The sequence below is a fragment of the Ostrinia nubilalis genome, chromosome 30 (assembly GCF_963855985.1).
Source record: "Ostrinia nubilalis chromosome 30, ilOstNubi1.1, whole genome shotgun sequence".
Taxonomy (NCBI): Eukaryota; Metazoa; Arthropoda; class Insecta; order Lepidoptera; family Crambidae; genus Ostrinia; species Ostrinia nubilalis.
In genome coordinates, this window is record NC_087117.1 from 6,072,708 (window position 1) to 6,098,976 (window position 26,269).

At 44.8% G+C, this 26,269-nt stretch overlaps 1 protein-coding gene across 1 annotated transcript in view; it reads right to left on the bottom strand.

Annotated features, from left to right (window-relative positions):
• LOC135085990 (protein hu-li tai shao) overlaps positions 1 to 26,269 on the bottom strand; it is a 127,542-nt gene that overhangs the window by 18,596 nt on the left and 82,677 nt on the right. The window contains 8 exon segments of the mRNA XM_063980777.1: positions 287 to 358; positions 1,679 to 1,774; positions 3,944 to 4,106; positions 6,479 to 6,610; positions 8,502 to 8,612; positions 10,480 to 10,503; positions 16,446 to 16,566; positions 18,307 to 18,401. Coding sequence (XP_063836847.1) covers positions 287 to 358; positions 1,679 to 1,774; positions 3,944 to 4,106; positions 6,479 to 6,610; positions 8,502 to 8,612; positions 10,480 to 10,503; positions 16,446 to 16,566; positions 18,307 to 18,401 — 814 coding nt within the window.

Here is a 26,269-nt window from a genome sequence, read left to right on the forward strand (position 1 = left end):
CGCCGCAACAAACTCAGTCACCACTGTCTGCCGGTTAATATAAATAAATAGAAATAGCAGTAGTAGGTACATTCGATTCATAACGATCAAAAGTGGTTTCGCCTAATTTTAATTTTTTTGTTCGCTCGTATAAGTAAAATCTTTGCACTCAAAAGTGGTTTTGACTAACGCGCTTGGGCAAAACCACTTTTGACTGCAAAAATCAGTCAAAATTGGTTTTGACCGATTATGAGTTTTGACTGTAACATAGATATATCGATGAAATATATTATTATCGATCACTTACCATCACTCAGCACGACCTCCGGTTGACTCCTCACTGGCGCTTGCTTGGTCTCTATTCTCAGCACTCGGTGTTCTGAAAATTTTAGATTTTATTTTAACAAGCTTTCCGCCCGCGGCTTCGCCCGCGTGGAATTTTGTCTGTCACAGAAAAACTTTATCGCGCGCGTCCCTGTTTCAAAAACCGGGATAAAAACTATCCTATGTTCTTTCCCGGGACTCAAACTATCTCTATGCCAAATTTCATCAAAATCGGTTGCGAGGTTTAAGCGGGAAAGCGTAACAGACAGACAGACAGAGTTACTTTCGCATTTATAATATTAGTTGGGATTGTATCTAAGTTATGTCATTTAATTTTTATTTAGGTAAATTGCTGATTTTGTAAATTAGAATTAGGTAAATTCCAAAATACGGGATGTATGGATAGAGCCCCTATCCCATGGAGACAACATCCCGTTTTTGCAGGTACTGTATTTTGTAGGATCCCATTTAGTAGTATACGCAATTTTCTGCATACATTTTTTGCAAACAACTGTACCGCAAAAAACCGTACCTGCGGAATACGGGACGCTGCCGTGTCAACACACAGGTCAATTTCGACGCCTTAGAGTGAAATCCTCTTTGGTGTAAAAGAAGTAATTTTTCAGGAGGAAGATAAAACTGCGTGTTACAAAATTTTTGTCGCGTCTTTTATGTTTTTTAAACTTAAAAGACGCCGTGTTTTGCTGTAATTATTTTGTAAACCCGCCTTTATATCCAGAACTGTTATATTCTGTAAGAGACTGAAATGCATAAAATGCATTATTATGGGAAAAAATGCATTCCCGAGGTTATCTAGATTCCGCAAAATTGGATGGCCCTGGACCTGGAAGTCTAATGCTTCAACCACACCAACGCGTGCAGATTGCCATCGCCGGCGCGATCATAGTCCAATGACAGGTCGCGCGACCCATGAGAGTCCGACCTGTTATCGCCGTACGGTTAGGCGCAAAATGACAAATCCATAAATTTTTTATTAATATATGATATTTTTTATTGATTAGTTTAACCGCTGAGATAATAATATAAAGTACTAATACTTTAGGTTTTAGGTTAGGTTTAAGATTTTTATGGATTTGACATTTTTCGCCTAAATGGCGCCGTGATCGCGCCGGCGATGTCGTTATACACGCGTTGTGGTTGAAGCATAAGAGTAGGCGCACATCGTTGATTTTTAGTTGGCCGATAGTTGTGCCCGATTTTAATTTGTATGAAGAATCGGCCAAATCGAATCGGCGTAGTGTGCGCACTCCCATACATGCCCATACTGATCAACTGCCCGACTAAACTATCGGCCGACGAAAAATCAACGGTGTGCGCCTACTCTAAGGCGACGCAGAAGGAGTAGTTATCTCACCATCCCTAGACTCTTCCTCGGTCTCCGAAGGAGCGCTGGCGGGAGAAGTTATCTGCGCCGCGCTAATCGCCTCAGATTCAGACAGGTCGGTGTCATCTGAAAATAATAAATACAAATATTATACTAGGTCCGGGTCACGTGATTTTTGGTACTAAATCCCGATCTGGATCACTTTCTAGCAACTGAACACTGTAATCCGGGCCTTTTCAAGGCGAGAATGAATAGGCACTTACAGGGTAGATAATGTACCATCCTAGACTGCATCTCACTTAACACCAGGTGCGATTGCGGTCAAATACCTGCCTTGTCTTGCATAAAATAAAACTGAGCTAGGTTGCACCATCTTACTTTAACTTTGACAAATGTCAAAAGTCTGTCAAACTCCATATAAAAACACCGGTTATCGTTATAGTTAAAGTTCACGTGACATTAGATACTGGTCCGCGTCGTGATAGTAGGTGCTAAGTCCGTGTCACTTTGTATCTTGGTCACTTACTCTTGGTACTAGGTGAGGGATACCTAGTATCTATGGCACTCATTAGTGGAGTACTAGTCACGTGATAGTAGATACTAGGAGCGAGGCCCGTAATATCAGCTACAGGATCCGCGTCAAGTGATACGAGTTCTGGATCATGTGATATTCAATACTAGTCCCTGTTCACGTGATATTTTGTACTAGGTCCTGGTCACGTGATACTCACACTCGTTGCCGCGCTGCTTGCGCTCCACCACGCGGCGGTACTCGTCGATCTCCCGGTCGGTCACGTGGTCGAACGGGTTGCGAGCGTACGGCGCGCTGTAGACGGTCGCGTTGTGCTGGTACCCTCGTTGGATGATGCCTTAGTTAGACTATAGCTAGACTATAGCTAGACTACCTAGAGTCTAGACCTACCTAGGGCCTAGAATAACAGCTATTGGATCTGGGTCACGTGATACTAGCCCCACGTCACATGACACCAGCCACTAGGTGCGGGTCACATGATATTAGACACTAGGTCAAAGTCACCTGAGGCCCATGAGGACCTCATGATGCCTCCTAGTGCCTTAGTTAGACTACCTAGTATCATCTTGGGCACTCACTAGTGCAGTATTGGTCACGTGATAGATACTAGTCCCGGGTCACGCGATATTAAGATACTAGGTCCAGATCACGCGATATTAAGCTACTAGGAGTGGGTCACGTGACATTAGATACTAGTCCCGGCCCGGGTCACTAGACATTAGATACTAGGTCCTGGTCACGTGATATTTTGTACTAGTTCTTAGTCACGCGATATTAAGACACTAGGAGCGGGTCACGTGACATTAGATACTAGTCCCGGCCCGGGTCACTAGACATTAGATACTAGGTCCTGGTCACGTGATATTTTGTACTAGTTCTTAGTCACGCGATATTAAGACACTAGGAGCGGGTCACGTGACATTAGATACTAATATTAGATACTAGTCCCGGGTCACATGATATCTGTGATATTTTGTACTAAGACTTGGTCACGTGATATTAGAAACTAGGTCCTGGTCACGCGATATTAAGACACTAGGAGCGGGTCACGTGACATTAGATACTAGTTCCAAGTCACGTGATAAGATACTAGGAGCGGGTCACGTGATATTAAATACTAGGTCCTGGTCACGTGATATTTGATACTAGGTCCGTGTCACGTGATACTCACACTCGTTGCCGCGCTGCTTGCGCTCCACCACGCGGCGGTACTCGTCGATCTCCCGGTCGGTCACGTGGTCGAACGGGTTGCGAGCGTACGGCGCGCTGTAGACGGTCGCGTTGTGCTGGTACCCTCGTTGGATGATGCCTTTGGATGCGGCGCCCAGGAGGACCTCCTAGTGGCTTAGTTAGACTACCTAGTATCATCTTGGTCACTCACTAGTGCAGTACTAGTCACGTGATATTAGATACTAGGTCCTTGTTACGTGACATTTTATACTAGGTCGGTGTCACCTTGTATCATCTAGGGCACTCACTAGTGCAGTACTAGTCACGTGATATTTTGTACTAGTTCTTGGTCGCGTTATATTTTATACTAGTTCGGTGTCACCTAGTATCTGGGTCACTTACTAGTGCAGTACTAGTCACGTGATATTAGATACTAGCTCCGGTCACGAGATATTATCTACTAGGTCCTTGTCACTTGTGATATTTTGTACTAGTTATTAGTGACGTGATATTAGATACTAGTCCCGGGTTACGCGATGCTAGGTCTTGGTCACGTGATATTTGATACTAGTTCCTGGTCACGTGATACTCACACTCGTTGCCGCGCTGCTTGCGCTCCACCACGCGGCGGTACTCGTCGATCTCCCGGTCGGTCACGTGGTCGAACGGGTTGCGAGCGTACGGCGCGCTGTAGACGGTCGCGTTGTGCTGGTACCCTCGTTGGATGATGCCTTTGGATGCTGCGCCCATGAGCACCTTAAGGGGAAAAAACAGTTGATTTTAAACCTTATGCCATGGTGATAGAGTTCAAAATGTAGCGGCAACAAATCGTCCATGACCATATACTTTGGATGAAATACACATAGAGAAAAATACTATAGTCTGGTCCGTGAGCACGTAGAATTTTGTCCAATGACCCCTAGCTACCCATCCTTATCGCTCGCGCGTAATTATACAGTGTGAGTCACGTTAAAGTGTACATATGAAAATAGATGAAACTAGACCTATTTTTATCGACAAAAAAGAGGTCAAAAAATTTTTGAGATTTTTTTTTAATTTTTTATAGAATTTTTTCTCTTCCAATTACTTATTGTAAAGAAAACGTAATAACTTTTAAACTAAGAGGTATATCCTGATAAAATAAAAACAGTAATAATGCTAAATAACAGGCAATACTAAAAAAAATCATAAAATACACAAAAAAAGGCCAACAAATAATAAAAAATGATACTTTTTAAAAAAAATCTGCTTTTAAATTCGTGTTTTTTTGGTTATTTGATAAATTTCTCCAAAAAATGCCCCTATAACCGGTGGTTTTTATTACTTTGTATTATTCTCTATCGTATTACCTTCGTAAAACCAAAAATCACATGTCTCTATCCCTATCACAACGTTTGCAATGATCGTTTGAACTAAGCCTCTCCGGGCGCGCCATTCAACGCTTCGTTAACAACGAAACTGAAAATGGCTCTAGATTTGTAATTTTGATAAAGACAAGTTAGATTTCAAATAAAAACAAAAGATTTTGAAGTAAAATAAGCATTTTAGTTAAAATTAAAATTGTCTCTACCTGTAGCGGAGAATAATGTTGTGGCAGGCCTTTGTTCAAACGATCATTGCAAACGTTGTGATAGGGATAGAAACATGCGATTTTTGGTTTTACGAAGGTAATACGATAGAAAATAATACAAAGTAATAAAAACCGCCAGTTATAGGGGCATTTTTTGGAGAAATTTATCAAATAACCAAAAAAACACGAATTTAAAAGCAGATTTTTTTAAAAAATTATCATTTTTTATTATTTGTTGGCCTTTTTTGTGTATTTTATGTGTTTTTTTAGTATTGCCTGTTATTTAGCATTATTACTGTTTTTATTTTATCAGGATATACCGCTTAGTTTAAAAGTTATTACGTTTTCTTTACAATAAGTAATTGGAAGAAAAAAAATTCTTTAAAAAATTAAAAAAAAATCTCAAAAAATTTTTGACCTCTTTTTTGTCGATAAAAATAGGTCTAGTTTCATCTATTTTCATATGTACACTTTAACGTGACTCACACTGTATTGCTGTCGCGACTGGCACCCGAAGTGAGTGTGCAAGCGCGATAGCAACATAATTACGCGCGAGCGATAAGAATGGGTAGCTAGGGGTCATTGGACAAAATTCTACGTGCTCACGGACCAGGCTTTAGCTCCAGCACGAAAAACTTTCGAGTTGGAATCGTTTGCGTATTCAAATCGCCATCAAAAGATTTAGTACGAAAACTACAACAGCGCCCTTGTGAACGTGTCGTAAAGTGAACTTAGTATAAGAAATGGTTGCACGAAACTTATTTTGAAAATCAAAATTGTCACGTTATTGTTTAATTCGAAGGTTGAGTATCGAATTTTGTCGAATACGCAAACGATTCGAAGACGAAAGTTGTTCATGCTACAGGTACAGACTGTATTCCGTCACGATAGTCCAAAATAGCCGTGTGGTTGCGGTTTATGTTTTTTCTATAACGTATATCTATAGTCGTGTTTTGTCTGTCAATGAACAGTGTTATTTGTCTATAAACTAGCTTATTCTTTGAATGTCCATTGAATGTGTATTGTGTAGTGTTATGGTACTTGTTTAGTCTATGGACGTGTATTACCTTGGGAACTAGGATGTGTTTGTGATTTTATGAGGATTGTGTTGTCTATATGGACGTTTATTGTCTATACGAGCGTATATTGTCTATGGACGTCTATTGTCTATGAACGAGCTTAGTCTATGGATATGTATCGTCTATGTGTCTATTGTCTATAGTACGAGTTTAGTATTTATTCATTTATTTATAGGTACAACAACAGTATGAATGTTTAGTACCTTTTATGGGCGTATACGATATTTTTTAGGCTTGTGTTCTCTTTGGGCGTGTGTTCTCTAAGGACTAGTTTAGTCTATGGATGTGTACTGTTTGCTGAATTGTCTTTGGTATACGAGTGAATAGTCTATGAAGTGTGTTTAGTCTATGCCCGTGTTTTGTCTATGAATAATATAAATATGGACTGTCTTTGAGGGCGTGTTTGTGTGTAAATAGGTCTATGGGTGTGGCAGTATTCTATGAGTCTATGGGCGTGTAATCTATAGTCTATGGCTCACCACGTGGTCCCCAGTGTGCGTATTGGCAGCGTCTTCTCCCACCAGCTTGCTAGCTTCGTCCCAAGTGACTCCCTCGAGGATATGCGACTGAGGTCCGGCGCTTATCTTGTCTGCGCGACGATTCTCTTTAATCTGTTGTTTAGATAGTTATTAAGAGTTTAAAAATAAATTATTACAAAAGAAAACTATTAAAAACAAGCTTTTTCCATCATCAGACCATATCCATAACATTACTATATTCCATTGTGTATGCAAAATTTCAGCTCAAGTTGTCAGGAAGTAGGTCTAACGTCCGTATTCACAAACATTACTATGAGGTGTCACAACGTGGCACACGAACCAATAATAACAGAGCTCTATTCAACGCTGTGCGTTCGATTTTCTGCTTGACTTAAGCAGGCATCGTTTGTGAATACGGGCGTATTTCACTTTGCAAGATTTTACCCTGAAGTATTTTTTGTAAATACCTATAGGAGATTATGTAGGGTTACAGGGGGCACAGTGACACACGGGGTACAGTAAAACAAGTTTAATATTTCTACCTCTTTTTATCAATTTATTTTTACTGGCCACACTGCTTTATTAAGCGTTCGCACTGCCATCTTGGTGCAGTTGTCTTTTCTCAATTTGAAAGCTGCCTGTTGAATTCTTGCAAAAAAACTGATTTTTGAAAGTAATTCGTATCTTTTTTCACGAAAAAGATTTCGATTTTATTAGTACACTGTTTACCAAAGGTATGTATGGCTATTTTTTTAATAATTCTTGCATATTTCTTGTAATATTGACATCAGACGAAGGCCGGTGTTTATAACCTAAAGAATGTTATATGTTTTTGTGTTATTGAAGGGGGTCATGGGGTACAGTGAAACGGGGCACAGTAAAACATGTTTCAGTGTAAGATAAGTTTTTTGTTTTGAGAAAACACCACAATGGTTCGTAACCGGAAAAGAAAAACGGATATAGGGCTTCCTAATGAAGCAGATATGAACTTATGAGAAGCAGAAAATCTGAAAAATGTTAATTTTAGCACATTGTATAGGTATTTCAAGAAAAAAAAGGAAAACCGAGAAGAAGAGGGACAGGTCGTGCGATATACGCCCAACTACAAAGTGCGAAGAGTGTTTACGGACTGTGCCCCAATCTGTTTCATAGTACCCCTACCCTAGTTTTACTGTACCCCAGATCTGGGGCACAGTACAACAAAAAATTGATCTCGAAAAAGTGCCAATAATTTAAGATTACTTATAGAAACATGTAGTTTGATATTGTTGATTATTAAAGGGATAGCTAATGTAAATTTTCTTGAAAAGAGTTTATTAAAATAATAAGATATTTTGTTTCTATGAACAAAAAACGTTTTTTTGTTTCATTGTGCCCCACCTTACCCTACATGTTTGTATTTTGCAGGGCTCGAACCCGTCACTTCTAGCATAGTAGTCTGGTACAGTCAGTGTGCATGAAATAAATCGTGACACCCAAAGTGGCCAAAAAGTTGACAACACAACCTTATTCCAATTGTAACAAAGACGTGATGGGAACTTTTTGACTACTTTTGATTACTTCGTGACCCACGAATTATTTCACGCTGGCTGTAAGCAAACCACTACATCAGGCCCGTTTAGGCGCGATTGGTCCAATTCGCAATTGGTCCAATCGTGAAAAATTTACAAATTCGCGATTGGTCCAATTCGCGGTTGGGCCAATTCGCTATTGGCCCAATTCGTTATTGGCCCAATTCGCTATTGGTCCAATTCGCTATTGGTCCAATTCGTAGTTAGTCCAAAATAGAAGGATATCCTAAATGAAAAAAATAAAGAGGTTATTCAACTTTACTACTACATAATATATGCAGAAAAAAGCGAATTGAATTGGACCAATAGAGAATTGGAATTTTTCACGATTGGACCAATTGCGAATTGAACCAATCGCGTCTAAACGCATCAGGCCGAAAGTAGGAAATAATTTTAGTGGTCATTTTGTATAATTAATATTAAACAATCTAATAATAATAATTTTTACATACCTGTTGTTGCAACGCCTTGAACTCCTTAGGGTTCGTGTTTTTGGGCACAAATTGTAGTGTATCAATCTTGACTGGCGTGCTCGAATGCGCCGGCGATCCATCCTGAACCCACTGCGTACGCAATACGGTCCACAATCCGACGTAGCGAGAGGGAAAGAGAAACAAATTAGTTAAAATGTTGCCATATAAAAAATATACAAGTGGGTAAGTGGTTAATGGGAAAGCATGAGAAAGAAAGAGAAAGAAACAGTGCTAGAATGGGATGGGTGTAACCCAAGATTCTCCCCAGGCCTGGTAGATCGAGCGTGTACAGTATAGTATGCATTTATTTATTTATTTGCGATTAGAGCAACGCAACACATTCATCATGCAAAGCATTCGATTTGACGTTAATTCAAAATCCAGTGTTGCCAACTTTAAAAACAATTAAAAAATGTTGGCAGCACTGCATCAATGTTTTGACAACCATATGACGTCAAAAAAAAAATTTGATTAAAAAAATGGGGAAGAAACAAAAAGGTAGTGCAGGATTTGGGATTTTTGTATTTGGCAACATTTTTGGCTAATTCATTTCACTTTTTTCTTTTTTTTTAATGGTAACATTTAAACCTCTTTCGCTACACTGTACAGACTCGATTTTTTTGAATAAAATTAATTTATGTATAGTTAATTTTATTCCAATACCAGGGTAGGGTAAATGAAATGCTGTTGATATAATGTTTGATATCAATTTTGTTTTCAAATTCAAAAGTGCACCAAAGATTAACACCGCCAATATTAATGTAATGGTATGAAGCTTACGTTATGAGTACCTACCACGTTAGTATAAATTATATAAATAAAAAACATTTCAAAATATCTTGCTAAGCGCAAAATTAGAGAATGCCCTAGCTAGACCAAATCTTCAATAAAATTTTTACAATAATTATGAGTCGGAGAAAGATTCTTGTGAAGAGAAAAAAATAATAATTGTTCAACCAATGTAAGAATGCGAGCAAAGTCGCAGGCAGAATTATAATAACTTTTTCAATTCATATTGGAGATCCACACTTGAATATAAGTCAAAATAAAATTATGAAGACTCCACAAAAAACAAATCATGTAAATCTTTAGTGAAACTGACGAATTGGATAGTATTATAACAAATTATTGACTCTGGGAAAAAAGGCTACCTTTTTATTGCCTAAAATTAAACATAATAATATTGAAATCAATTTGTTAGGACCGCCCAATACCTTAAAGAAACAAAAATAAATAAAGATACACCGTTAAAAATACTAAAGAATAATTAGAATTGGCCTAAAGTTGAATACGCTACAGAGTTGCGATTTATAGAGAAGATTTATTTGCTTGAATTTCTTAGAAAATGAAGCAATAAATACCAACAACTATAAATAATACTTCAGCCGTGTAAATCTGGCAGAATATAAAAGAAAAATACAGAGTCTTCCCGTGGATATCGTAAGAGGCGACTAAGGGACAAACATGCGAACATCAGGCCTCCCCAACCCGTCTGGCCAGCGTGGGGAGTGTAGGACAAATCCTCTTGCCTCTGGTCAATTGGAGGGTCGTGCTCCTGCAGTGGAGACTGAATGACCTGATGATTATAACTAGTAAGAGACCAGTAGTGAGAATATGAATAATATTTTTTCTGGCGTTTCCTCTCAGCACTTGCCATGTTTGTCTCGAAGCGCTGGTAGGGCCCAAAAGATAAGGAGACATGTAAAGTGCCCTTTAAATGCTACCTTTTCTTTTTTTTAATTACATTTTTCTGACGTTCATAACTGCCAAAATATTGGTCAAAACTGAATAAATATTTTTTGATTTGATTTGATTTTGCAAAAAAAAAATTAAGTCTATCCAATCGCAACTCCGTAACGCACACCCTTAGCCGAAGAACAAGTGTCAGTGGAAAGAAAATAAAAAAGAAGAAGAAAGAAGAAATAAAAAGAAACGGCACGAGTCAACGTGTTATTACCTCATCGTTGTTAGCGTCCACCCACTGCAAAAGATTATTGAATTAGTCACAAAAAACAACACAAAAAATCCTCAAAAAACTTCAAAAAATCCATTATATCAAAGCATTTCATCGTGAGAAGAAGCCAGCTTCATTGAAAGAGTTATTTTTGATTTTTTTGTAAATCTTTTTCATTTATTTTTAATTGTAAACATAGATTCTATAAGCACATTTTAAATACGCGAAAAAAAAGGGCCGATTTTTTCAGATTTTTTTTAAATCAAATTAATTTTTTGAATAAAAAAATCGGACCTTCTCTAATAAAAAATCTTTGATTACTACACACAATAGCAAAGCGTTATAGCTATGAAAAACAATCACCATATTTATATATTAATATCTTTATAATATCTTTTTAGTTATAAAAAAAATGTTCGATGATTCCTTGAAGTATAAAAAAAGAGAAAAATAATAAAGTCGTAGAAAAAGGTTATTCTTGAGCGGATTTGAGCGCACTAGTATATGAAAACTTCAAAAAATATATAGCATGTTGTTTTGAGACATTTTTTTAAATAACTATCTTCATCCCGCGGTTTTACCCATTTTTCCCCCTCCTACTATACTCTCTCCTTCTCTCTCTGACGAACTACCCTCTTTCTCTCTTTCTCACATTCATCTATGTATTAAAATGCAAATAAAGTATTTGAATCTCTCCCTTTTCTCTCTCATTCACTCCTTATCTCTCTCATTACCCCTCTTTTTATTTTATTAGTATAGACATTAGAAAATTAATTTATATTGCACAACCTTTCAATATAGCTGCTCTGATTTTATATCGATTATCAGTCTTCAAATAATAGGAATAAATGGAGAAATAATAAAATCAGTATATTTAATTCACTTTTCACATAAAAAATAAACAAAAATACTTCCAATCCCGTGACATGTCAATGTAAATTCTAACTAATTTATAATCATCGTTTATATGATTTTGTTCAACGATTCATTTGTTAAAAAAAGTATCTGATTCCCAATTCTAAAGTTATGCCACACAACTGTCACAATTATATCACTGTCACGTCACTTTCGCGTCACGTTCACGTCTCGCCTCTCTAGTTTTCTCAAAACAACATGCTATAGTTTTCGTGTAACGTTAGTAGTGAAGAAAACCTACATTATTATATTTATATTGAACGACCGTAGCACTATAAGATAAAACTGTTAACATGGCTATTGAACGCGTTGGTTTCTGTCAAACTGACATTTTGACCGCTGTCACTTGCTCACATTTTTTAAAACTAGCTCAATTGATTTTTGAATCTTAAGCAAAGGGCATGAAGTTCAAAGTTAAGGATTATGTAGCTCATTATTTAAGTTGGAGGTAAGATAGCCAGTTCATCCGTGGTTGAGGATTCCGTGTGAAGCTCACTTCCACCTTCGGCCTGATCATCACTTACCAACAGGTGAGATACAGGCCAAGAACTTCCCCTAAAAACTACCTAATTGAGCTAAAAATGTATAGCTTATTAAGCCAATGTCTGTATCTTTAGTTGATAGATCAGTAGCGAGTCAAAAATCTTGAGAGTAATGTCAAATGTCAAAAACGTCATGTCATTTTGACAGAAACCAACGACATCTATTTCTAAATAGTTGTCTATAGAAACTGTTTATACAATAATGAATAAATCGTTTTAATTCAAAAGATATAAAAGCAAAAATATAAACAGTCTAATATTTTTTTGGTTTTAAAATTAATTGGGGGGTTCCATAACATTACTATAATTTATTTCATTGATTCTATAAGAAGCATAGACAAGATAAATAATACTTAATTCACACAAACGCTGTTTTTTTACTTTGAAAACAGCTTATAAAGTTTTTAAACTTAATAACCGAGGTTTAGACTAGCAATAAAACTATAATAGATCGTTTCATCCACGAAGACGCGCCCCACCATTTTTCTGCTAATGTTTGAGTGTTATTGGTACACGCTGAATCATCCATGAGTGCACATGCACACTACAATAATGCCGCTCGGATTGCTCGGATCAAACTCCCCGCACCCCGCGCGACCGAGACCAGACATTGGTGGGGCGCGTCCGAGTGGATGAAACGAATTATACAGAGTGGTGACATCTTGCGGTCAAGTCAACTTCTGCAAGTTTCATTGCTAGTCTAAACCTCGCTATAGAAATGATTTGATTTTAAAATAAAACATTTGGAACCCCGCCGTACGTATAAATACCACTAACCCAAAATATTATAGTATAATAAAGAATATAAAATATAAGAATAACATTGGAATGTCTTAGAATTATACCGCATTATTTGAGACCTAAAATTGAACAGATAGTATTTATTCTTAAAATCTTTGATATAAATATAAGAATAAAGGATGTTAACAAAAACTTCTTGCAAACTATTTTGTATTTGCTTGGATTTTTAAAAAGTAGGTTTAAATAATAATTGACGTATAAATTATATCATTGTCTCTGATGTATAAGCTATACTCTTGTAGTTTCATCAAAATCCGTTGAGCAGTTTTTACGTGAAGTGACAAACATTCATTCATACTCAGAAACTATCTAGGTATATGATATTCGCTTATAAGTTCACCATTTTAGTGCTTGAAAACTTTATAATTCTTTTTGTGTGAAGCTACATCCATATTACAGCGGGGCATACAAATCGTATGCCCCGCTAACGCCCCACACATATGTGAACAGCCTCTATAATTCCTCTTTTATGTAAAACTTTATCCACAGTATAGCGGGGCATACAAATCGTACGCCCCGACAACGCCCCACACAATTGTGAACGCCCCACAGCAAGATTTTAAGAATAAAAACTGTCCGTCACATAAAATCGGCGGTGACAACGCTATAAAATTATATGAATATAGAACGCTTACATAATACATTATGACTTCTCATATTTGTGATAGAATAGGGCGTTATTTGATTTTATAATACGCTGCAAAAAATGGATACTTGACACCATTAACCAATTTCTTTATTTATAAACCACACTTCAATTAAATAGTTATCGGAAATGTGACGTCATAACTCAAGAGTTGCTATACAAATGATGGGATTGGTGTGTTTTGACAGCTAAAAAAATTAATTGATTGTGGTGCCAAGTACCTACCCATCTGTAGCGTATGAAAGGCCTTAGGCAGTTGTCCCACGACAAGAAGCGACTGTCAATTATTTTCTCGCTCAGAAACGTCACGCATGTCAAAGCTGGCAAACGTCATCCGCACTGTTGAGTATAATGATGGCTCAATGGCCTTCTCTTTATTTTATTTTATTATCTTTCAAAATTCTCGAATGTAACTAGGGTGATTGCTATAGTAATTAGCCTATACATAGTTATTGGCATATTGGATTGTTAATAAGTAAGAGACAAAAATATTTACTACATTGGACTGCGTATTTCTCAGAAAAAATATCCTCTCTTATTAACTTCCATTAGGCTTGTTTCTTTTAATTTTAGGCAAATTGGCCAATAACTATGTATTGGCTAATTAATTACTATAGCGGTCATCCTATGTAATTTTGCGTAGTGTAGTGTGACTTTTTTTCTTTGTTTTGAGAAAAACGGAGCCGGTATAAAGAACCTGCCACTAATCAAATGTGCAAAAGCGACTACGTTTCTTGACCGACAAAATCAGTAGTAAGTAAAGTCCGGTCGCCGAGCAGATACAATTTTGTACAATGACCCCAAGCTACCCATCCTTATCGCTCGCGCGTAATTATAGTGCGACGAGCGGCCGCAGTGAGTGTGCGAGCGATAAGGATGGGTAGCTATCTGCTCGGCGACCGAACTTTAGGAAGTTCATATTAGTCCGACTTTTTATGTCATGATGACACATCAGAAGCCATCATACATTTAATATGTATACTCTGTTTCATACATTTAATATGTGACACATCAGAAGCCATCACGACACGGCACGACACACAAATTTAAACGTTACCATACTGAATGTATGAAACGGGGCAACTCCCCGCTAATCCCCGCTAAATTTTGTCATTGTGTGCGTGCGCGCCGCATACGTGTTGGCGCGCTCACATACAAACCGCGCTCGGTGCGTTTCTATGAAGATGACCTACTCATTTGTATTTACTGTCTGTTCGGATGCGTCACGACACAACGCGTCTGACTAATATGAATCAGCCTTTACTTGTCGAAGGTACAACTACCAAATTCCACTTCTCTCCAGAACTCCAGAACCTCACCCTTCTGGTACACATGTTTAGGTCCGATATAATAACTCATTCACATTGCTTTTAGTGTCATTCGGCCATGTTTATTTACCAGCTTAAATTATTACGACATACGTTTTTAGAGCGAGAAAAAAAGTAGTACCTACTAGTCGCTTATTCGTCGTGGGTAAAGTCGCGCAGCGAGAGTTGAGGCGATCAACACGCGTCGCTTCACGCTTCATGTCGCGTTGCGTCGCTTCATGTCGCGTTGCGTCGCTTCATGTCGCGTTGCGTCGCTTCATGTCGCATTGCGTCGCTTCATGTCACGTTGCGTCGCTTCATGTCACGTTGCGTCGCTTCATGTCGCGTTGCGTCGCTTCATGTCGCGTCGCGTCGCTTAATGTCGCATTACGTTGCTTAATATCGCGTTGCGTCGCTTCATGTCACGTTGTGTCGCTTTAAGTCGCGCTTTGTCGCTCACCTAGATTACATCGCGTTCGCCTCAACTCTCGCTGCGCGAGACACAACCACCTAGCTCCCTAGTGTCCCTACTCGGCCTCGACTCTAAGATATTCTACCTTGGTGATCTTCTTGGGGTCGCTGGTGCCGGTCTCCAGAACCTCGACCTTCTGGTACACATGTTTAGGTCCGATATAATAACTCATTCACATTACTTTTAGTGTCATTCGGCCATGTTTATTTACCAGCTTAAATTATAACGACATACGTTTTTAAAGCGAGAAAAAAAGTAGTACTAGTCGCTTATTCGTCGTGGGTAAAGTCGCGCAGCGAGAGTTGAGGCGATCAACACGCGTCACTTCACGCTTAATGTCGCGTTGCGTCGCTTCATGTCGCGTTGCGTCGCTTCATGTCGCGTTGCGTCGCTTCATGTCACGTTGTGTCGCTTTAAGTCGCGCTTTGTCGCTCACCTAGATTACATCGCGTTCGCCTCAACTCTCGCTGCGCGAGACACAACCACCTAGCTCCCTAGTGTCCCTACTCGGCCTCGACTCTAAGATATTCTACCTTGGTGATCTTCTTGGGGTCGCTGGTGCCGGTCTCCAGAACCTCGATCTTCTGGTACACATGTTTAGGTCCGATATAATAACTCATTCACATTACTTTTAGTGTCATTCGGCCATGTTTATTTACCAGCTTAAATTATTACGACATACGTTTTTAGAGCGAGAAAAAAAGTAGTACTAGTCGCTTATTCGTCGTGGGTAAAGTCGCGCAGCGAGAGTTGAGGCGATCAACACGCGTCGCTTCACGCTTAATGTCGCGTTGCGTCGCTTCATGTCGCGTTGCGTCGCTTCATGTCGCGTTGCGTCGCTTCATGTCGCGTTGCGTCGCTTCATGTCGCATTGCGTCGCTTCATGTCACGTTGCGTCGCTTCATGTCACGTTGCGTCGCTTCATGTCACGTTGCGTCGCTTCATGTCGCGTTGCGTCGCTTCATGTCGCGTCGTGTCGCTTTAGCGACAGCGCACACTGGGTGACAAGTTGCGTTGCCTAATCGCCGCGATTGTCAATTTCACAACGCGACGGAGCCACGGCGATTAGACAACGCGACGGAGCCGCGGCGATTAGACAACACGACGGAGCCGCGGCGATTAGACAACGCGTCGGAGCCGCGACGACAGCTTATATTATATGAAATTGACAAGTCGTATTTCGTCGCACATCTAGGACATCGCGTTCGTCTCAACTCTCGCTGCGCGAGACACAACTACCTAGCTCCCTAGTGTCCCTACTCGGCCTCGACTCTAAGATATTCTACCTTGGTGATCTTCTTGGGGTCGCTGGTGCCGGTCTCCAGAACCTCGACCTTCTGGTACACGTTGGGCGAGTTAAGCCAGCGCGTGCGCTCGCCGGTCTTGCCTTGGCCTTTCTTCCACAGGCTGTGGAACAGATAATATGAGATAAAAATCAAATAAAAGCATGACACAACAAACAATAACATACTAGTGTCTTGCTCGCGCCCTAGTGTCTCGCTGAGACACCCTAGCGTGTCACTCGCGTTATATTGTGGCGCCCTAGTGTCACACTGTAACGACCTTCTTGCCTCCTGAGGGCTTAGTGCGAGTTTACATCAAACTGGTGAGCGCATTTAAAAAAAATCTATAAAGATTTTAATTCTTGAAAGTATCCGCTAGGGTCACTGTACAATCCGTCATACATTTAATGTCATCATTTTACGCAGTCACTAATGAAAACGATTGATGTAAACTCATACTAAGCCCACTGGTGTCTCGCTTGCGCCCTATAGTCTTTTTCACCTAAGATGATCCGTATGACGTTTCGAGTTTGAAAGATTTAGAGATGTCACATAACTAAACCATAGCGATTTATCTATCGATTTTTTTCGAAGAGTTAGTAAAACCTACTTTTAGAGAAATTTTTGTATAGGTGTTATTTAACAAAAAAACATGTTTTTTTTAATGACAAATATTATTGTAACAATTTTTTATTGATAATATTCAAATTTTATGGTTCGTGTTAAAAAAAAACGATTCCTAAAAAGTACTGGTTCTGTTTCTTTAAATTAAAAACTATTAATTTACTTTCAATGCGTTTATTAAAGTCAATAATCGAAAAATATAGTTGATTTTTGTGATGTTTTTAATAACTAAGTATTCACTGCAATCGATTAATGAACCGCGGAAATAATCGATTTTATTATACAAGAAATACCCCAGCACTAAATCTATTCCGTTTCACACATTGCGTACATTAAATAAAAAATATTTTAACATCGTATTTAATTAAAATATTATCAATAGATTCAGATTTTACTATATATTTCAAGACAAGTAGTTAATTCTTTTTTATCATATTGCTAATAAAATACAAATATTTTTTCAAAAATATTCTGCGTAGTATGCGTAATATGGATAACCTTGAATGTCATACGGATCATCTTACGTGAAAAAGACTATAGTGTCTCTTTGTATCCTGCTCGCGCCACATTGTCGTGCACTAGTGCCTCACTGGAACCCTAGTGTCTCGTTTACGCTCTAGAGTCTCGCTCGCGCCCTAGAGTCTCGCTCGCGCCCTAGTGTCTCGCTTGCGCCTTAGTGGCTTACACACGCCCTAGTATCACACTGTAACGTCTTACTTACCTCCTAGAGAATCTAGCGTCTCACTCGCGCCCTAGTGTCTCCCTGAGACACCCTAGTGTGTCACTCGCATTACAGTGTCGCGCCCTAGTGTCACGCTGTAAGGTCTTACTCGCCTCCTCGTGCCTTCAGTGTCGCTCGCGTCTTGACGCGAACAATATCAAGGTGTTGCACCAGAGTAAATACAAATGAGTAGGTCATCTTCATAGAAATTTATTATTCGTTCATTCATTGAATTGATCATTGATTGAATTGATTAGCAACTCACCGCTAATCAACGCTAAATTTTGTCAGTGTGTGCGTGCGCACCGCATACGTATTGGCGCGCTCACATACAAACCGCGCTCGGTGCGTTTCTATGAAGATGACCTACTCATTTGTATTTACTTTGGTTGCGCCCTAGTGTCTCGCTCGCGCCCTAGAGTCTCGCTCACGGCTTAGTGTCTCGCTTGCTTATGGCTTTAGTAGCTAAGTCGGCACGTCTCTCTGTGGGGATGTCATAACAAAGGACCAAATACTGACCCCTGCCTGTAGAGCTCCTCCTCCTCCAGCAAGTATCCCAGCGAGGAGACAGCAGGAGGCACCTCCACATCGTTCTTAGGTCGCGGTACGTCGTTCTGTGGGAAGAAAGATAAAATAATCAGTGAGTAAGAATATTTGGTAAAAACAAGAACTTAGTGCTCAATGCGGGTTTCATTCGCAGACTAAGAGCTCCTTAGTGTCTCGCTCGTGCCCTAGTGTGTTGCTCGCGACCTAGTGTCCCTGATAGTGGCGCCCTAGTGTCTTGCTGGCGTCCTTGTGTCTTACTTGCCCCCTAGTATTTCTGTAGTGTGTTAATGTATCACTCGCTTGCGCCCTAGTACTTCGCTCGCGCTCTAGTATCTCTCAAGCACTCTAGTAGTGTCATGCTAGCACCCAATAGTGTCTTTATCGCACCCTAGTTACTTGCTAGCACCCTAGTGTCTCATTCGTGTCCTAGTAGTATCTCACTCACACCCTAGTTGTACAGCTTAGTGTTCGTCCCGCCCTAGTAGTGTCTCGTACGCGCCCTAGTGTCACACTCACGCTCTAGCGTCACACTCACGTTCTAGCGTCTCGCCCTAGTGTCTCACTCGCGCTGTAGCAACTTCCTCGCTCGCTCGCAGTCTAATGACCTCGCTCGTTCACTCCCTAGTGACCTGCTTGCTACTAAAGCCTGGTCCGTGAGCACGTAGAATCCCGTCCAATGACCCCAAGCTACCCATCCTTATCGCTCGCGCGTAATTATGTTGCTGTCGCGACTGTGCGACGGGCACCCGCAGTGAGTGTGCGAGTTTACTGCTACTGACGGCCTACCTTGACGAACGGGTGGCGGTAGATGTACCCGGTGCAGAAGCCGGCGTTGTCTCGCTCGCACTCTAGTGTCTCCCTCGCACCCTAGTGGCCAGCTGTGATGACGTCATACCTTGACGAGCGGGTGGCGGTAGATGTAGCCGGTGCGGAAGCCGGCGTTGTCTCGTAAGCACCCTAGTGACTAAGCTCGCAACCTTGTGCCTCGCTTGCCCTATAGTCTGTCTAGTGTCTTTGAATGTCGCTCGCACGCGCCCTAGTGACTCCCTCGCGCTCGCTCTAGTAACTTGATTACCTCCTAGCTAGTGTCTCGCTAGCGCTCCAGCGCCCGCTCGCAGTCTGGTGACCTCGCTCTCTCGCGCTTTAGCGACTCCCTCGTTCCCTCGCTCTCTCTAGTAACCTGACTCGCTCGCGCTGTAGTGACTCCCTCTTTCTCTAAGTGACCTGCTGTAATGATGATGATGATGCTGGCACTCCAGTTACTTGTGTCCTAGTGTCTCCCGCTCGCCCTATAGTACCTTGTCCACGCCTTAGTTTCTTGGGTTGCCCTATGGTCGCACATTAGTGCCACTGGTGCCACTCTAGCTAGTGCCTATCTCTCGCTCTCTCTCTAGTGACCCAGCCTACCTTGGCGAGCGGGTGGCGGTAGCTGTAGCCCGTTCGCTCGCAGTCTAGTGACTTCTCTCGCTCGCACTCTAGCTAGTGCCTATCTCTCTCTCTCTAGTGACCAGGCCTACCTTGACGAGCGGGTGCCGGTAGATGTACTGTCGTCGCACTCCAGTTGCTCATGCCCTAGTGTCTCCCTCTCGCCCTATGGTCGTACTCTAGTGCTTCTGGTGCCATTAGCCTGTGGTACTGAGGGTCGTCGGCCTACCTTGACGAGCGGGTGGCGGTAGATGTATCCGGTGCGGAAGCCGGCGTTGTCCAGCATCCGCATGAGCGCCTCGAACTCCTCGCCGCCCACGCGCCACTTGCCCGCGTCGGACGGCGGCTCGCGGGCGCCCGCCCTAGCGTGTCGCCCTAGTGTCTAGCTGTCTAGTGTCCCGCTGGCGGCCTAGTGTCCCGCCCCAGTGTCTTGCTAACGCCCTAGTGTCTCGCTGGCGGCCTAGTGTCCCACCTTAGTGTCTTAGTGGGGCCCCAGTGTCTCGCTGGCGGCCTAGTGTGTCGCCCCAGTGTCTTGCTAACGCCCTAGTGTCTCGCTGGCGGCCTAGTGTACCACCTTAGTGTCTTAGTGGCGCCCTAGTGTCTCGCTGGCGGCCTAGTGTTCCGCCCCAGTGTCTTGCTAACGCCCTAGTGTCTTGCTGGCGGCCTAGTGTCCGGCCCCAGTGTCAGTAACGCCCTAGTTGTCTCTCTAGTGTCTTAGTAGCTCGCTCGCTCGCAACCTAGTGCCTTGCTTGCCCCGTAGTGTCTCTCAAGTGTCTTGGAGTGATTCTCGCACGCGCCCCAGTAACTCCCTTATGATCTTGTCCCGCTCTAGCGCCCGCTCGCTCGCAGTCTAGTGACCTCGCTCGCTCGCGCTTTAGCGACTCCCTTGTTCCCTCGCTCTCTCTCTAGTAACGTGACTAAGCTCGTTACCTAGTGCCTCGCTTGCCCCATAGTCTCTCTAGTGTCTTTGAGTGTCACTCGCACGCGCCCTCGCGATCTTGTGTCTCGCTCTAGGAACTTGATCGCCTCCTAGTGTCTCGCTAGCGCTCTAGCGCCCGCCCGCTCGCACTCTAGTAACCTGACTCGCGCTCTAGTGTCTAGCGACCTAGCTCTAGTAATGTGTCTTACCCTAGTGACTCGCTCGCCTCCTTAATCGCGCTCTAATGACCTTGCGCGCTTGCACTCTAGTGACCTCACTCTCTCGGGCTGCATAGCGACTCCTTCTTTCTCTAAGTGACCTGTTGTGATGATGCTGCCTATCGCCCTATGGTCGCGTCGCGTCCTACTCCTCTGGTTCCTGTGGTACTGAGGGTCGTCGGCCTACCTTGACGAGCGGGTGGCGGTAGATGTAGCCGGTGCGGAAGCCGGCGTTGTCCAGCATCCGCATGAGCGCCTCGAACTCCTCGCCGCCCACGCGCCACTTGCCCGCGTCGGACGGCGGCTCGCGGGCGCCCGCCCTAGCGTGTCGCCCTAGTGTCTAGCTGTCTAGTGTCCCGCTGGCGGCCTAGTGTCACGCCCCAGTGTCACGCCCGTGTCTTGCTAATGCTCTAGTGTCTTGCTTGCGTCCTAGTTTCTTTTCGCCCTAGTGTCTAGCTCCCTAGTGACTTGCTGGCGGCCTAGTGTCCCACTTAAGTATCTCAGTGACACCCTAGTGTCTTGCTTGCATGCCTGTATCCCACCCTAGTCATAGTGGCACCTTAGAGTCTTAGTGGCACCCTAGTATCTTGCTTGCGTCCTAGTGTCCCACCCTAAAGTCTCAGTGGCGCCCTAGTGTCTTGCTTGCCTTCTAGTGTCTTAGTATGTCGCTCGCTCGCACCCCAGTGACTAAACTCACGACCTAGTGCCTCGCTTGCCCCATAATGTCTCTAGTGTCTTAGTATGTCGCTCGCACGCGCCCTAGTGACTCCCTCGCGCTCGCTCTAGTAACTTGATTGCCTCCTAGTGTCTTTCTAGCGCTCTAATGCCCGCTCGCAGTCTAGCGACCTCGCTCGCTCACGCTTTAGCGACTCCCTTGTTCCCTCGCTTGGGCTGTAGTGACCTCCCTCCTTCTCTAAGTGACCTGCTGTAATGATGATGATGAGCTGGCCTACCTCGTCGCACTCTAGTTTATTTATTTATTTATTTATTAATGCAAAACACTTGTAAGCTTACAGAGCAGGTCCAAAGCGCTTACAAGCTTAAAAATAAAATAAACATATCATACATTTAGGTCACAAATAAAATACATGTAGTTGCTCGTGTCCTAGTGTTTCTCTCGCCCTATAGTGCCTTGCCCGCGCCTTAGTTTCTATGTGGTGCTTAAGGTCGTCGGCCTACCTTGACGAGCGGGTGGCGGTAGATGTAGCCGGTGCGGAAGCCGGCGTTGTCCAGCATCCGCATGAGCGCCTCGAACTCCTCGCCGCCCACGCGCCACTTGCCCGCGTCGGACGGCGGCTCGCGGGCGCCCGCCCTAGCGTGTCGCCCTAGTGTCTAGCTGTCTAGTGTCTCGCTGGCGGCCTAGTGTCCCGCCCTAGTGTCTTGCTAACGCCCTAGTGTCTCGCTGGCGGCCTAGTGTTCCGCCCCAGTGTCTAGCTAACGCCCTAGAGTCTTGCTGGCGGCCTAGTGTCCCACCTTAGTGTCTTAGTGGCGCCCTAGTGTCTCGCTGGCGGCCTAGTGTTCCGCCCCAGTGTCTTGCTAACGCCCTTGTGTCTTGCTGGCGGCCTAGTGTCCCACCTTAGTGTCTTAGTGGTGCCCTAGTGTCTCGCTGGCGGCCTAGTGTCCCACCTTAGTGTCTTAGTGGTGCCCTAGTGTCTCGCTGGCGGCCTAGTGTTCCGCCCCAGTGTCTTGCTAACGCCCTAGTGTCTCGCTGGCGGCCTAGTGTACCACCTTAGTGTCTTAGTGGCGCCCTAGTGTCTCGCTGGCGGCCTAGTGTTCCGCCCCAGTGTCTTGCTAACGCCCTAGTGTCTTGCTGGCGGCCTAGTGGCTTGCTGGCGGCCTAGTGTCTCACCTTAGTGGCTCCGTGGCACCCTAGTGTCACAGTGGCGCCCTAGTATCTCAGTGGCGCTCAAATGTTTCAGTGGTGCCCTAGTAGTGTCTCGCTCGCGCCCTGTAGTGTCTTGCTCGCGTCCTGTATTGTCTTTATCCCGCCCTAGTCCTCCTCGTGCTCTAATAGTGTCACGATCTGGCCCTAGAAGTAGCCGCTCACGCTCAAGAGACTTGCTTACCACCTAATACCTCGCTCACGTCTCAGTGTCTCGTTCAACCTCTAGTATCCCACCCGTGTCTCGCTGGCGCTTCAGCGCCAGCCCGCTCGCAGTCTAGTGACCTCTCTCGCTCGCACTCTTCTGTCTCGCTCTCTCCCTAGTAACCTAACCAGCTGTAATGACGTCATACCTTGACGAGCGGGTGGCGGTAGATGTATCCGGTGCGGAAGCCGGCGTTGTCCAGCATCCGCATGAGCGCCTCGAACTCCTCGCCGCCCACGCGCCACTTGCCCGCGTCGGACGGCGGCTCGCGGGCGCCCGCCCTAGCGTGTCGCCCTAGTGTCTAGCTGTCTAGTGTCCGCTGGCAGTCTAGTGTCACGCCCCAGTGTCTTGCTAATGCTCTAGTGTCTTGCTTGCGTCCTAGTTTCTTTTCGCCCTAGTGTCTAGCTCCCTAGTGACTTGCTGGCGGCCTAGTGTCCCACTTAAGTATCTCAGTGACACCCTAGTGTCTTGCTTGCATGCCTGTATCCCACCCTAGTCATAGTGGCACATTAGAGTCTTAGTGGCACCCTAGTATCTTGCTTGCATCCTAGTGTCCCACCCTAAAGTCTCAGTGGCGCCCTAGTGTCTTGCTTGCATGCCTGTATCCCACCCTAGTCATAGTGGCACATTAGAGTCTTAGTGGCACCCTAGTATCTTGCTTGCATCCTAGTGTCCCACCCTAAAGTCTCAGTGGCGCCCTAGTGTCTTGCTTGCAAGCCTGTATCCCACCCTAGTCATAGTGGCACCTTAGAGTCTTAGTGGCACCCTAGTATCTTGCTTGCGTCCTAGTGTCCCACCCTAAAGCCCTATTGGCGCCCTAGTGTCTTGCTTGCCCCCTAGTGTCTTAGTATGTCGCTCGCTCGCACCCCAGTGACGAAGCTCGCAACCTAGTGCCTCGCTTGCCCCATAGTGTCTCTCTAGTGTCTTTGAGTGTCGCTCGTTCGCGCCCTAGTGACTCCCTCGCGATCTTGTGTCTCGCTCTAGTAACTTGATTGCCTCCTAGTGTCTTGCTAGCGCTCTAATGCCCGCTCGCAGTCTAGCGACCTCGCTCGCTCGCGCTTTAGCGACTCCCTTGTTCCCTCGCTCGGGCTGTAGTGACTCCCTCTTTCTCTAAGTGACCTGCTGTAATGATGATGATAATGACGTCATACCTTGACGAGCGGGTGGCGGTAGATGTACCCTCGCTCGCAGTCTAGCGACCTCTCTCGCTCGCACTCTAGCTAGTGCCTATCTCTCACTCTCTCTCTCTAGTGACCCAGCCTACCTTGATGAGCGGGTGCCGGTAGATGTATTGTCGTCGCACTCCAGTTGCTCGTGCCCTAGTGTCTCCCTCTCGCCCTATGGTCGTACTCTAGTGCTTCTGGTGCCATTAGCCTGTGGTACTGAGGGTCGTCGGCCTACCTTGACGAGCGGGTGGCGGTAGATGTACCCGGTGCGGAAGCCGGCGTTGTCCAGCATCCGCATGAGCGCCTCGAACTCCTCGCCGCCCACGCGCCACTTGCCCGCGTCGGACGGCGGCTCGCGGGCGCCCGCCCTAGCGTGTCGCCCTAGTGTCTAGCTGTCTAGTCTCTCGCTGGCGGCCTAGTGTCCCGCCCCAGTGTCTTGCTAACGCCCTAGTGTCTTGCTGGCGGCCTAGTGTTCCACCTTAGTGTCTTAGTGGCGCCCTAGTGTCTCGCTGGCGGCCTAGTGTGTCGCCCCAGTGTCTTGCTAACACCCTAGTGTCTCGCTGGCGGCCTAGTGTCTCACCTTAGTGTCTTAGTGGCGCCCTAGTGTCTCGCTGGCGGCCTAGTGTTCCGCCCCAGTGTCTTGCTAACGCCCTTGTGTCTTGCTGGCGGCCTAGTGTCCCACCTTAGTGTCTTAGTGGCGCCCTAGTGTCTCGCTGGCGGCCTAGTGTCCCGCCCCAGTGTCTTGCTAACGCCCTAGAGTCTTGCTGGCGGCCTAGTGTTTCACCTTAGTGGCTCCGTGGCACCCTAGTGTCTCAGTGGCGCCCTAATGTTTCAGTGGTGCCCTAGTAGTGTCTCGCTCGCGCCCTGTAGTGTCTTGCTCGCGTCCTGTATTGTGTTTATCCCGCCCTAGTCTTCCTCGCGCTCTAATAGTGTCTCGATCTGGCCCTAGAAGTATCCCGCTTACGCTCAAGAGACTTGCTTACCACCTAATACCTCGCTCACGTCTCAGTGCCTCGTTCAACCTCTAGTATCCCACCCCTGTCTCGCTGGCGCTTCAGCGCCAGCCCGCTCGCAGTCTAGTGACCTCTCTCGCTCGCACTCTTGTGTCTCGCTCTAGCTAGTGCCTTTCTCTCTCGCTCTCTCTCTAGTGCCCCGGCATACCTTGACGAGCGGGTGGCGGTAGATGTATCCGGTGCGGAAGCCGGCGTTGTCCAGCATCCGCATGAGCGCCTCGAACTCCTCGCCGCCCACGCGCCACTTGCCCGCGTCGGACGGCGGCTCGCGGGCGCCCGCCCTAGCGTGTCGCCCTAGTGTCTAGCTGTCTAGTGTCCCGCTGGCGGCCTAGTGTTCCGCCCCAGTGTCTTGCTAACGCCCCTAGTATCTCGCTGGCGGCCTAGTGTCTCACCTTAGTGTCTTAGTGGCGCCCTAGTGTCCAACCCTAAAGTCTCAGTGGCGCCCTAGTGTCTTGCTTGCCCCCTAGTGTCTTATCGCCCTAGTGTCTAGCTCCCTAGTGTTTCGCTGGCAGCCTAGTGTCTCGCCCCGATGTCTTGCTAACGCCCTAGTGTCTTGCTTGTCCCCTAGTCTCTCTAGTGTCTTAGTATGTCGCTCGCACGCGCCCTAGTGACTCCTTCGCGCTCGCTCTAGTAACTTGATAGCCTCCTAGTGTCTCGCTAGCGCTCTAGCGCCCGCTCGTTCGCAGTCTAGCGACCTTGCTCGCTCGCACTTTAGCGACTCCCTTGTTCCCTCGCTCGGGCTGTAGTGACTCCCTCTTTCTCTAAGTGACCTGCTGTAATGATGATGATGACGTCATACCTTGACGAACGGTAGATGTGCCCTCGTCGCTCTTTAGTTGCTCGTGTCCTAGTGTCTCCCTCTCGCCCTATAGTGCCTTGCCTGCTCCTTAGTTTCTCTGGTGCCATTAGCCTGTGGTACTGAGGGTCGTCTGCCTACCTTGACGAGCGGGTGGCGGTAGATGTATCCGGTGCGGAAGCCGGCGTTGTCCAACATCCGCATGAGCGCCTCGAACTCCTCGCCGCCCACGCGCCACTTGCCCGCGTCGGACGGCGGCTCGCGGGCGCCCGCCCTAGCGTGTCGCCCTAGTGTCTAGCTAGTGTCCCGCCC